The sequence below is a fragment of the Lolium rigidum genome, chromosome 5 (assembly GCF_022539505.1).
Source record: "Lolium rigidum isolate FL_2022 chromosome 5, APGP_CSIRO_Lrig_0.1, whole genome shotgun sequence".
In the NCBI taxonomy this organism is placed as follows: domain Eukaryota; kingdom Viridiplantae; phylum Streptophyta; class Magnoliopsida; order Poales; family Poaceae; genus Lolium; species Lolium rigidum.
The window spans coordinates 127993018-128006872 of NC_061512.1; the positions used below are offsets into that span (position 1 = coordinate 127993018).

The 13855-nt window shown below is 44.2% G+C and overlaps 1 protein-coding gene across 1 annotated transcript; it reads right to left on the reverse strand.

Moving 5' to 3' along the window:
* Positions 1-3028: 3028 nt before the first annotated feature.
* On the reverse strand, positions 3029-7747 carry LOC124656396 (protein DETOXIFICATION 21-like). The gene is made up of 8 exons (XM_047195149.1): positions 7433-7747; positions 4910-5451; positions 4679-4765; positions 4435-4491; positions 4106-4344; positions 3844-3962; positions 3640-3726; positions 3029-3475 (listed from the first exon to the last, which is right to left on the reverse strand). The coding sequence occupies exons 1-8, from the start codon at positions 7745-7747 to the stop codon at positions 3395-3397; spliced, it is 1527 nt and encodes a 508-aa protein (XP_047051105.1). The 3' UTR covers positions 3029-3394.
* Positions 7748-13855: the final 6108 nt, after the last annotated feature.

The following is a 13855-nucleotide window of genomic DNA, read 5'->3' on the forward strand; positions in this document are numbered from 1 at the left end:
ATGGGAGGGGCGCCACACATGCTGCCACGTCGGATGGGCGCACCGGCTCAGCCGTCGATGGCGCCACGTCGGCTGGGTGTGTGGCGCCGGCGGGAGGGGAGCCACATGGGTATGTGTGGCGCCCGTGGGAGGGGCGCCACACAAAAGGGTTAGATTGGTGAAATAGTTTCGCCGGAGGGTTAGTCTGTGCTTTTCTTTCACTTTTGGGTTATTTTTGTGTAAATCGCCCGGGGATTCCCGCAACTCACGGTGGGTTTGTGGGGCGAGGGTGTCGGTGAGTTGGTGGAAGTTTTCATGGGGTAGGTAGTGTCTGTCTTCCTCCGCCGCCGCTTCACCTGTTGCCACGCCGCTCAACGGCGGCGGCGGCGGATGAATGCTGCCATGCTGGGCCGTGGAGCAGCAAGCGGGTGGCGGCGGACCGATCTGCCGGAGAGGGGACTCGTCCTCGCCGGCGTCGGTCCATCGGCCGATTCGGGGTCCCATCCCGGTTCGTGTCTCCTTGTTATCGAATCAATTTCGGCGTGCTCAATTTGCTTCTCAGCTATGTTCTACTCCCTCCGATCCATATTAGTTATCACTAATATAAATGTAGATACATTTTACTTCTAGATATACTTATATTAGTGCTAAGTACTATAAACTGGAGGGAGTACCGTATTGCAGAGATATGCTTTACAGTAATTTTTTTCAAGTGGTTATTTTTTTGAGAGAAGGGGTTCCCTCCATTTCCATTAAAGAAACCATTGAGTTCATTACAAGCTAAAAAAGGAGAAGAAAAGAAACACAAGGCAACGCAACATTAAAAAAAAGTCCGACCATCATTACACACCTATCCAAATTCTTTTTCTTTTGCTCATACAACAGTAACTTTGTAGCTTCCTCGTGGAGAGAAGTCCAATTTACCCCTCTTAACTTGTCTCAAAGTTTAGCTTATAATTCTTAACTTTACTTTGGTTCAACTTTCAACCCTGAATTCTAAAAACGGCTCAAAAATCACCCTCTGCATTGTATTAAGCTGGGTTTTCTTCTCATGTAATGTATTATATTAGTAAAATAGTGCGCACAATGTCTTTAACTCTTCATCTTCAACTCTATGCTTCAACTTCAACTCTTCCACCTGCCGGAATAAAAACGCCTCCCCCGCGGCTCGCTGCGCTGCATGGTGGCTGCCCCGTGCTGGCGGAAGGTTGGGCACGACAGGTCATGTAGAGGGCAGACGCTAGAGCCTGGTATTATTGTCCGGCGGAGGCACCCCTCCGTGATCGCCATGGCCTCGTTCTAGGGAGGAAGGCGATCATGATGAGGCATGGGGTGATCATGCGATATGGAGAGAGAAAGTACATGTACCGTGTATGTTGTATGTTGATGAGTTGGCACAGTATGTAGGAAGAAAGACCGCTAACTGGCGAGAAAAATCGGTTCAAAACATGTCAAAAAATAGTAGAAGGTTTAATTCCGAACGGTTTATAGAATTCAGAATTGAGGATTGAACCAAAGCAAAGTTGAAGATTGTAATCTGAACTTTAAGACGAGTTTAGGGGATAAATTGGACTTCTCTCAAACAAATTTATCTCTTGCAACACTTCTCCTTCTAGCAGCCGGCGAAAAGAGAGATCATCCGTGTACAAAAAGATGCAATCCACTGTCAGTTTGCCAGTTTGCGGTTCTCTGTACAATTGGCCTCCAACCTTTCGCCGTCTGGAAGGTCTCACTTGATAGCCGCACGAACAGCCAGGCTCTCCAGATAAGCGCATGCCTGTTTTCCTCCTTTACCTGCAGAATCGCCCAAGAAGACACCAACTGTCGTATTAGATCTGAAACAAGCATTATTCCTTGTTTTCCAAATAGACCATAATATAGCAGCCACCCCCACAGTAACCAAAAAAAAAATCGCTTTTCCTAGAGTCTTTCATCCATCCACCCAGTAAATGTTGCACAGACACAGGTTTGTTTTTAAAGGAATTGATACAGCTTGCCAAATTCCAAATATATCTTGCACGGGGACAAGAGAAAAACAAGTGTGTAATCGTTTCATTACAGCCACAGAATTGGCACTTCTCATCCCCTCTCCACCCTATGTGCTGCAGCAAGTCTTTCGTCAGAATGTTTTTTCTAACCGCTAACCACATAAACACTTTGATTTTCATTGGAATTTTAAACCTCCACAAAGTTTCAAATGGAAACCCCAAGGAATTCCATCTAAGAGCTCTGTACATAGACCTTACAGAGAAACCTTTTGAATCCAACTTCCAAGTTAAGGAATCCTCTTCATTATTTAAACTAACGATTCCTGTTTCAACCTTTCCCACAACCGCAAAGGTTTCCCCTGTCAAAGTTCGCCTGAAATGCAAACATTGCAATCTAGAAGTCAACGCAGTACGTACTGTGACTTCCGTCACTTCACATATGTATAATTGACCGAATCTAATTGCAAAAGGTTTGATTCCCCGCCAAGGATCTTCTCAGAAACGAGTTGGCTTACCATTTCCTATCTTGCGATTGCAGAAGGAGTAGAACAAATCTCGCACTTTAAGGAGTCCACGCCAAAACCAAGAGTCGCCTTGAACTATTTGCACCCCAGACATAGTTTTCTCCTTTAAGTATTTGTTATTATTTAATAGTTTCTGCGACAAACCATCAGTAGTCTCCATTTTACAAATCCATTTACATAGTAGAGCAATATTCGTACACCCCAAATCCTTAAACCCTAAGCCACCACATTCTTTTGGGGAACAAACTACCGGCCATTGAACCAAATGGTATTTCTTAACACCAAGGCCTTCTCCCCAAAGTAATCTGGCCCCAAAGTAATCCAAACGTTTTTAACTTAGTAAATTTTTCTCGAGAGATGTATCATGTTCTACGTATACGCATTGTTGCAGCAGATGCTTTCTTCAGGTTCTTATTAACTTGCTAGTGATAGTTTTTCCACCAAAACTGACTGTTTTATAGTCACACTGAATGCAGTTGCATGCGATTGTACAAATAGCATGTTTGCTAACCACAGCAAGCACTCTCATGCGAAACATCACTACAACCAAAATCCATTAAAACAGAACAACAACACTTATGCCACTAGCTCAGTCACAGCGATCAAAGGCATATTCTACATGTTGAGATAGTGGCAGAGATTACACGAAATCAAGTGGGTATCATCTTTTTTCCTCATGTAGTGGAGCATTGCATCGACTATTGCTGACGGCCACATCGTTTGCTCGATCCTGAGGAACCACCCCTGACACCTCTGCGCCTACTAATGTTCCACCGGGAAAGCTCATTCTTCACATGCTGAAAAAGTTGTGTTCGTCCTCTGAAAGGTTGCAAACTCCGACCGAGCAGAGTATACAAGTTCTATCATGATGGCGATTCGTTGCTTGTGCCAGATTCTATAACCTCACGCACTTCCCCTTGAAGCTGGCTTTCCTCTGTTCTCTTCCCTGTACCATTTACTCAATCTCTGCTGAGTAACCTCTACCTGAAAAATTAGAACACAAACCATAATTGAGTATATCTGCTACACTCTTCCAGCACTAAATATATGTCCGTACATAAAGAACTTGTGTTTAATGGGTAAGACACAGGAAGGCTATGGGAACAATATTTTAGTGTAGTGATGATCGAACAGTTAACCGCACTAACCTGTTTATCCCAGTCAGTCCTGATTGTTATGCACAGAAGTACAATTGTTTGGACCAGTGTTCCGAGCAGCATGCCAACCCAAATGCCCTGTAGCCACAAAGCAAGGAGAGTTAGGACCACAACTTAGATCCAAGAGGCACAAGGATAATGAGTACAGTAACTGATTGACCGATACAACAACATAGTCTTAAATAACTATCTTACCTTCACATGATAACCAAGAACATAACCTAGGATTGCTCCAAGAGGGATACCGATCAAGTAGTATGTTGTGATGTTAACATAGGCAACTACACTTTGCCAACCTGCTCCAACAGCAACACCTACCCAATGATAAAACGGGGTTATAGTTTCAGTAAACCAAACAAATCTTTATTTTAAACATAAAGGCAAGTATTTTGCCTTGCTTCAGAAAAAAAGTGAACCAAATTAAATGATTGTAATTCAGTCAAATGCTGTAGCAAACCTGATAGCACTGGTTGAACACTGTTCAACAAGATGGAGAAGGCAAGCAGAGGCGACAGGTCAGAAACTGCAACAGCTACCTCTTCACTCGTGGTGAATATGTAGGAAAGATTTCCTCGGAACAAAAGGAAGACCACGAACAACACAACTCCTATTGAGAAAGAAGTGGCGACGACATTTTTGATGGCGAACTTTGCCCTTCTTGCACTTCCAGCTCCCAGCTCATTAGCCACACGCACTCTATAACACACCAAATCATTATCATCAATTTTCTGGAACTGTTTTGATCACATGATACATTAACGACAGGCTCTTAGATCAAGAAGTTACCCAGTGGCGGCCAAAAAGCCGATAGAAATCATCATCTCCCAACCATTGATGTTAAGGCTGCAGATAGAAGCCACAGTACTTAATTAGTTCATATGCAGCGACAAGGAAAATTATGCACGAGTGACTAGCCACCATTCTTTCAACTAATAGGAAATGTCCAGATTGGAAAACCAAAGCTTATGTAATAAACTTAAAAAACAATGGCATAGTGAAATGTGAAGTAAGGTATAGTAGTGAACATTACCATATTGAAAGTGCGTCCAGTGCAACCTCTGGATTTGCCATGTACCCTGTTAGGAGCACCAATATTGTGCTGTACCACAATTCCAGACTGAAGAAGTGGGCAGGGAAAAAAACACATGTGTTATTCCTAGTTGCATCCGAAATTTTGATATTGACAATAAATATGAAGCGTAGGTGCATACATTTGGGCTGTAAGTACATTGCTATACTAAAAATTTAAGCTTATTCTTACCAGAGCATCACACCAGAGGATAGAGAGAGCTTGAGGATGGGAACGAGGTCTGTGAGCGCCTCAGATGAGAACCCCGTCCACGTGAGAGGACAGGCACCGCAGAACACAAAGATGAGCTGCCCTAGCGCAGGAACCCACATGGCGATGACCATGGAGGTCATGACCCCGGTAAGCCCAAGCTGGAACTTGACGGTCAAGAGCCACGACAGGAACAGATGGACGCCGAGGTTGGCAAATGCGAGGTAGGTGATGATTATGTTCTTGCTCTGCGCCTGCAGGTACATCTGGAGCGTGAAGTTGACGACGCTCGCGAAGGTGACGGGAATGTACCAGACGGAGATGACACCAGCGACGGCGGAGATCTTCGGGTCCTGGCCGATGAAGACGAGGAGAGGCTCGGTGAATATGAATATGGGGAGCATGAGAATGGCGCAGCCGGTGAGGATGATCCAGGAGCGCTGCAGGTAGATGCCCATCATGTGGTACTGCTTCGCCCCGTACGACTGCCCGCACAGTGTCTCCAGCGCGCTCGCCATGCCCAGCTGCATTCAGTTTAAGCATGTTAGTTAACTGTTAAAAACATCTGCCTTTTTCTCTATTTTGAATGTTTTTTCTGTTGTAGGGAAGACTCTGAAATCTGTGAACCGGTGCAAATCGCAATGGCAACTGCGCCGAAACAGCCAGGTTGAGATTTGCATGAAAAAGTCTCGGGAAATACTTGCCCAGGGGACGCGAACAAACATGGTGTTAGTTAGTTCAGACTGGGCCTGGATGGAAACTTCGTTCTTGATTGTGCTCGCCCAAAGTCCAGTGGGGCTGTTTCGTTTTGACACACCGACAGCGAGTGCTGTGCATTACCTGTAGAGGTAAGACTCTAATGACTCACTGACAGCGAGTATTCTAGATTACCTATACAAGTAAGACTAATGTTCCTGTGCAAGTCGATATCAGACTGAACATTTTCTGTAAGAAATCATTAAGAACATGGTGCCAAACATGGACCGCGACACAGTTGGCGTGTAAATTTGGCCCGCACATTTTCCTATCATGTTGGTATCACATATCATTATCAAAATACATGCCACTTAAAGCTAGAGGTACGGTGCTCCTACTACTTGTTCATCCCTTGTTTATGTTACGATGAAACTGGCAACGGACTGAAGCAGAAAACCATAGCGCCGCTACTATATGCAGTACACAAATCAAGCGGTTTAGTCACGGTCAATCCTTGATTGGCTGTCGCCCAGCTGCATTCAGCCGAAGCACATCTTAGTTGAACTGTTAAAAACCATGAGACTTTTCGTCCTTTGCAGAAATTTGCCACTGCTGCAGCGAAGAAGACTCTGAGATCTCTGAACTGGTTTATGGCCCATGGCCACAGGAGTTACTAGATTGGGATTTTTCAGATTTGTCTCTGGAAACTCTGGGCCAGGACTTGGAGGCACGAACGCAGTGTAAAATAAATTACTACTACAGTAGTTGAGACCACGTCAGGCGGACGGAAAAGAAGTTAATGCCCAACGTGGCTACCTGTGCTCCCAAGAAGTCCAGCGGGGCTAGCTGCCCCGTTTTGACACTGACAGTCGAGTGCTTGACATTTCGTGTACAAAGTAATTTATATATACCAGTATTCCCGTGCAAGCCGACATCGAACTGAGCTTTTGTGTTTCCAAGAATTAAGAATACGGTGCCAAACATATATACATGGACCACGATCGACGCAGCTGGCGTGTAAAATTCGCCCGCGTATATTTTGTCATTTTTGGCACATATCGTTATCGAATTATATGCTATTTAAAGCTGCAGATACGGGTGTTCCTTTTTTGTTTTTTGAGTACAGGAGGTACGGGTGTTCCTAGTCCTAACTACTCCATCGTTTTTATGTTATTAGGACGATGAAACCGGCAACGGAGTGAATTCAGAGGCGAGCTCCTGGTTTAAAGGTCTTTGATCAGAAACTAGTAGTAGACAAATCAAGCAGTTTAATTATGGTCAAACCTTGGCTTTAAGTGTGTTGTTAGCAATGTTTGACAGGGCTAGCGATATAACAATTGATTTGTGCCACGTATCGCTATCAAACATATATATTCTAGAGTACTTTTTTGCTGGGGAAAAATGTATATGCTGTGATGAAACTGGCAACGGGCTGAATTAGCAGCTGCTTCGAAATCGTCGGATCAAAACTAGTCGTAGATGCGCATACGTACAACTTAATTACTTATGGGCGGCTCTTAAGCGGTTGTCGTGTAGCTAACTACTGGTAATAATAGTGTGTTCTTGGAAATGTTTGACAGGACTAAAGTGTGATATGACAAGCGGCTGATCTCATGCAGCTCCGTACACGTGTAGTAACTGCATCGTCGGTCGATCTCTCTCAAGGACGTGTGGCAGGATGAAGAGGAGCGGTGGTACCGTAATCATAATCAAAAAGTTTTTGCGCAGATTAGGAAGGTAGTTAGCAGTCCCTGATCATCATCAAAAGGAAAAGGAACAAAAAGGAAAGGGGTTAGCAGCAGGGGTTACCAGGATTCCGTTGCTGAACCGCATGAGGACGGTGGAGACGAGCGCGTATGCGGCGAGCTCGGTCGGCCCGATGTGTCCGACGAAGGCCTGGCTGATGACGGTGACCCCGAAGGTGGAGAAGCGCGTGCAGATGGACGGCCCCGCCACCTTCCACAGCTTGCGGTTCTCGTCCAGCAGCCGCCGCCCCAGCCCCTCCTCCGCCTCCTGCTCCGCCTCGCTGCCCGACCCTTCGCCGGCCGCCGGTGCCGCCGGCGGCCTGGGCTCGAGCAGCGGGGCCTTGCTCTCCTCCTCCGTCTCCTGCCTCGTCTTCCCCATGGCGACGACCGAGAGAGAGCGGGTGTAGAAGATGGAAAATACGGTTTGGAAGCGCGCGGTCGACGTAGCGTGGAAGTGGCGGAGCGCTCTTATAGAGAGAGAGGAGGTGTGGCTGCTGGCTGCTGGGTAGGTAACGCGCGCGCGAGCGAGGTAGCTGGAGCCGCGTGCTAGCTGATTGGTGGTGGCTGCGGAGCGAAATGGAAACGCAGGAAGTGGCGGACGCGTGTGTGGACGAGTCGGCCCCCGTGGCCGCGGCTGCTCCACTCCTCTCCTGGGCCGGAGCGCTTGGCCGGAGGGGCAGGACGGTCATGTCATTTTTCTCCACGCCTTATTGGTGTTAGATTTCCGAGGGAGTGCCGCCGTTACATAGAGAAAACAATCTAGTTTAAACCGGTTCGGCGAATCAAACCCCAAAATTCAAATCCTCCTACTTTGTACCCTGAATTATATATTTATATAATCTTGGTCTAAATTTGACGCATCAGGGGGGAATTCCCGTCTGTTTGACGCATCGGGGGGAAAAATCCCATCTGGGAATATTTATTGTGTCTCTTACTAGATGAACCCACAACTTACATTCATCTCATACCTAATTCCATCTCTCTTTCCCAGTCGGGGGTATGATTGTGCCATTGACCGGTGACATCCGAGATGGAGAGGGGAAGGGGGAGCACCGGCCTAGCACCGACCACCATCATAGAACCCAACCATTGAGCCATGGCTCCTTGGGCGACTACCCAAGCCAAGTCCATGCCAATTGTTTCCGTTGTGGCCTGCCAAAGCAGGCGATGCTCCAGGTGAGGGCTAAGGTTGGCATTGTCGTGTGAGCCGCGACGTGCATGAGGCTAATTCGCGAGGCCATGGTGGTGAATGGGAGAGGGATTGGGGAATCCTTTAGTGACATAGTATACCATCTAGCAAAAAAAGAAACAGGGGCCACGATTGTGTCGTTCACTAGCGACATTAGGGTGGGGACGGGCAGGGGAGCACCGGCATGCACTGCACCCCTTCCTTGCTTGCTCGGAAGCGGCCGCACCGACGCGGAGGAAGACCCGGCCATGTTGGTGACACCATCCGCAATGCCCAAGAAACGAAGAGCTCCCGGCACGGCACTCTCCGCCACAACCCTCCCTCATGGGGAACAACTGTCACACAGAGAGAGATTGAAGGTGAAAGATAGATATGACACGTGTGCCAGATTTATTAGGGAGAGCCCTGATTGCTTACTATAGGATTTTTAAAAAAACTTTTATGCGCAGAATAGGTCTAAGGTTCAATTTAGACCAGGATTGTAGACAGTTTAATAAGGTACAAACATGAATTTCAGGTTCGAGGTTTGATTGGCAGAACCTCTACAAAATGATGGCTTTTTCGTGCATGGTACGGTGCCATCGACCCGCGCGCGTGGTTGATGAGACGTGCGGCGTGGGCTGCGGCACGTCACGTGGACTATAATGTGGTTATGTGGTGGTCACGCGCTACACTTGCGCGCGTGAGCAGTTGAACACATGAATTGTGGATGCACGGTTGCGGAAATCATGAATGCATCGACCGATCTAGACAACTCCTCGAGTACCTTATCATCGATCTCTCGCTGAACACAAAGTCATGGCTCGCACATGGTGCCGGATAGTGTACTACAGTAGTTGCAGCTCGTACAATCGGGCCAGTGCAATTAATTTGCCTATGATCGATCCACGTCACGGAGCGTACTGATCTCTCTATTCCGGCGCCTATATGCATGTCTTGTCAGTCACCCGCGTATAGCAGATGACCGACACGATTCAGATGCCGTATTTTCCTAACCGGGAAATGCTTGTGCTCTATTATTAGTAGTTATTAAAGCAACGATTTAGGTATGTCCAGGACCTGTAAACCGGAACGGAGACACTCTCTTCGGTATGCTTATAGAACAACTCTGACAATGTAGAGCCAATTATTGGCTGTAGGGCACTGCGATGTCATCCTTAGCCAGCCTTAAGGACAACATGTATAATAGTTTTCTACAACAGTGCACATTGCTTTGTTAGTATGTGACATGTATTACTCTCTCACAAAATGCATAAGAGTATGTGATCCGCATCTAGCGCTCACGATGAAAGGGCACGTCTCTTCTTTCTACACAAATCTGACAATGTAGAGCCAATTGGGCAACATGTATAATTGTCACCTACACAAAAAATACATTGTTTTGTTAATATATGACCTGCCTTATACTCGCACAAAATGCATAAGAGCACGCGTGCTGCATCTCTTTGGCTCAGAAAAAATATATTGTTTTAATCTTTACACCATGCTTACATCACTCTGTTGTATTTGATGTTATTACGCCTTCCGCAATACATTGGCTCTTAGCACATTATTCTAGGTAGAGCTGTAAGCGAGCCGAGTTCGAGCGAGCTAGACCTAGCTTAGGTCAGCTCGTAAGAATATTCGAGTGAGCTCATGCTGAGTCGAGTTAAAGATCAAGTTGTAACTATTGGTTCATAGTTAGTATGTAACGATCTAGACCCGGTCTAGAGCGGGTTACGAGCTAAGAAAAATAATAAATTTTCAATTGCCAGCATGCATATAAAACGAACAAAAATACCATCCACAATATATACAAGGAATAAATTGACCTTTCCTATTCTCTTAATCAAATCTCATCCAGATTACAAGGAATAAATCTCATCTACAACATATAAGGTAATAGTTTTTAGATGTCCTTCAATTATATAAATTTTTTACTATACGCGATTATATTTTTCTGAATTGTCAAGCTAAAACGAGTGAGCTAGTGTTGAACTCATGTTTCAATCAAGCTATATAAGACACTCATACTCGACTCATGTGTTTCCGAGTCGAGCTAAAAAAACGAGTCAATCTTTAGCCGCTCACGAGTTCGAGCTTTTCTTGCAGCTCTATCCTAGGTAGTGGTGTATCTTAGGATACAACATTTCCAATATGCATAGTGGATAGTATAATGTACTAATATCATGCATATGATACTACTTTAGAATATTATCTCTGTAATGCACTGTCTCATTTAGTAGTTTCATATTTTTTACTCCCTCTGTTTCTTTCTATAGTGCCTATAGATTTTTTGCATTTGTTTCAGAATATAAGGTTGTAGCTTAGATTTTTTTCAATTACCCCCTCCCCGTTCAGCTCCCCAATCATCCAGGTCCCAAATTTGTTATGGTAAGTTAGTAAGATATGGATTTCCCAAATTTTACGTTGATCTCGAATCGTTCAGCTAGGGTCTTGTGTAAAAAATACTCTTGCGCTAATTTCCGTGCCAAAAAACTATAGGCACTATAGAATGGAACAGCGGGAGTATTATATTTATTATTTTGTAGAATCTCAATGAAAAAATGATGTACAAGATCTATTTCTTACTATTTTTCTTGGGACGTGCGTTATGATATACTAATATCCACCTAGGTTACTCTAATTATGTCTCTCTTCATTAATTAGCTTCCATGTTAGCCTTTTTTGTGGGGTTGGGTTGCATGATAGTATTGTATCTGATTAAGATACTAGCACTATGGCTAGGGTTGCATGAGAGCAAGAACAATAACACAGTCTGCTGCTGGCTACATGGTTATGCCATGTCAGATAAAGCCATCACAAAAAAAAAATCTATACAATAGACTGGCTACTGTGTTGGCTGTAATGAATATTAAAGTATTTAATATTTGCATGCATGGAGATGGTTAGTAGCCTAAAAGAAGGCATGCGCATGCTCTAGCACCAGGAGCCGGCTGCATGCGGACAATACTATTTCGTTTTCTGTGTGTAGCCCGGTTACAGATCAAGCGTCGGCTTTCTTCTCTCTCATGCTTTCTCTCACTTCCACCTAAGATTTTTGCTAATTTGGACTAGCTTATAGCCTGCTTAGAGCAAGTTTAATAGTATAGCCAGCTGCTAGCTATAAGCCATGTGTCATGTCATTTGTAGCTAACATAGAGCCAACATGTATAATAGTGAGCTATAATCATGTACTACTTTATCAATGGATGGTCCACATTTCACTCTCACAAAGTCTTCTAGGAGCGCGTCTTAGAGCTGGCTCTTGCATGAGAGTCCACTCCTCTTCTCTCTCCTCCTCTCTCTCCTCCAACTAAGCATGAATATATTATTTTAACCCTTATAGCCAGCTGACTAGGACTTATTATACTTGCTCTTAGACTGCTCATAGTGGGAGTAACTTAGGTAGTAACATCACACATTTCAAGATGTTTTGGTGACATGGCATATCAATAAATGAAGAAAGAGAGGAAGGTGGTAACTAGCTATGTTACCATAACATCACACACCCCAAGGTAAAATGAGTCTATAAACTAAGAAATGAGACTTTGTATGATACCATCTCTAAGTTACATGGACTAATAACTTATGCATGACACCACCTTATGTTACTCCCCACTATGAGCAGCCTTAGTAGTACTATTGTACTTGCTCTGATAGTATTGTTTTTGAAACATGCATGCATGTGATTGAGTTATGATTGTGTTTTGCCTATGGATCCATGCAAGTGTTTTTTTCTTAGGCCTTTCATAGTGCATTGTGTTTTAGCACGTTATCCTAGGTATTGGTGTATGTTAAGAGACAACCACTTAAATGCATTGTCTCTTGAGTGTTGTATTTACATTTAATGTTTTTTGGTACATGCATGTATGTGATTGACCTAGCAATACATTTTGCTTATGGTCCCATGCAAATGTTTTTTTGTTGAACTGTTAGTGGGATTTTCATTTCTATCCCGTGTGGCCCATCTATTCTCTGTGGAGTTGAGCTATATATACTTGACCCTCCTTTGTTGTAATCATAGACTGAATAGAAGTTATCCACCCACCCACAAGGTTAGCCACCACCTCTATACTTTACATGGTATCAGAGCACCAGAAGATGGAGGCGCTGGAGACTAGAGCAACAATAGAGATGAAGATAGAGTGAATGGATCTGTTGCAGCCTGTAGCGGATCTAGGAAGGTTCTACATCAGGAGTGAAAAGGGAGTGTTGTGGAAAGGTTGGGCCATGGGAGATGACTGGGCAAAGGCGCTGGTGTAAAAAATGCCTTCTTAAGCGATATTCAGGAAGAGGTGTATATGGAGGTGCCACCAGGAATGGCTGTAGCTAGAAATGGAGGTAAACTGTGCAAACTAAAAAATTCTCTTTATATTCTGAAACAGTCTATAAGAGCCTGCTTTGATCGGTTCAGAAGGGTCATGTGCGGCATGGGATATGGACAATGTAATGGTGATCACATCATGTTTTACAAACATTCAAACTAGCAGTTTATGTGGATGATATTATAATTACTGGAGATGATGAAGCCGAAATACTCAGATCGAAGAGGTTTCTAATTAGTAAAACATTGGAGGTGAAGGATCTTGGCCAACTTAAGTATTTTCTTGGTATAGAAATAGCACGATCTGCAAGCGACATAATATTGACGCAACGCAAGTATGTTCTGGATCTCCTGAATGAAACAAGAATGATACAATGTTGAGCAGCTGCAACCCCCATTGATAAAAATTATAGGATAACAATTGAATCTGGAAAATTGGTGGAAAAGGAAAAACATCGAAAACTTGTAGGAAGGCTGCTATACCTATGTAATACAAGGCATCACATTGCTTATGCAGTGAGCATTGTAAGTAGATATATGCATGAGCCTAGGACTGATCACCTGGATGTGGTACATCGAATTTTGAAGTACCTAAAGGGGACTCAAGGAAAGGGGCTATAGTTAGAAGTAATGGGCACCTAGCAATAGATGGCTATAGAGACGCTGATTGGGAAAGTAGCCTTAATCACATGAGGTCAAGTTCAGAATATTTTGTGTTCATTGGAGGTAACCTAGTGTCATGGATGAGTAAAAAAGCAATCGATTGTATCAAAGTCAACCGCTGAAGCTGAATACCGAGCCATGTCTCAAGCTTAGGATTGAGTGATATGCTATGGTGAGAATTCTCTTAAGTAAGTTGAAGGTGCTAAGAGATGGACATTTGAATTAGTGTGATAACAAGTTAACCATATGCACAACAAATAATCCAGTCAAATATGACAAAACCAGACATGGAGATTGACATATTTGTTATCAAGGAGAAATTAGATGCT

Bases quoted from the DNA above. Each gene is read 5' to 3' on its own strand.
- LOC124656396 (XM_047195149.1), bottom strand. From the start codon at position 7,747: ATGGGGAAGACGAGGCAGGAGACGGAGGAGGAGAGCAAGGCCCCGCTG. The intron at 4,345-4,434 runs GTAACTTCTTGA...GGTGTGTTATAG, and splicing joins GGCTTTTTGGCCGCCACTGG to AGTGCGTGTGGCTAATGAGC. The intron at 3,727-3,843 runs GTAAGATAGTTA...TTGTGGCTACAG, and splicing joins TTCTTGGTTATCATGTGAAG to GGCATTTGGGTTGGCATGCT.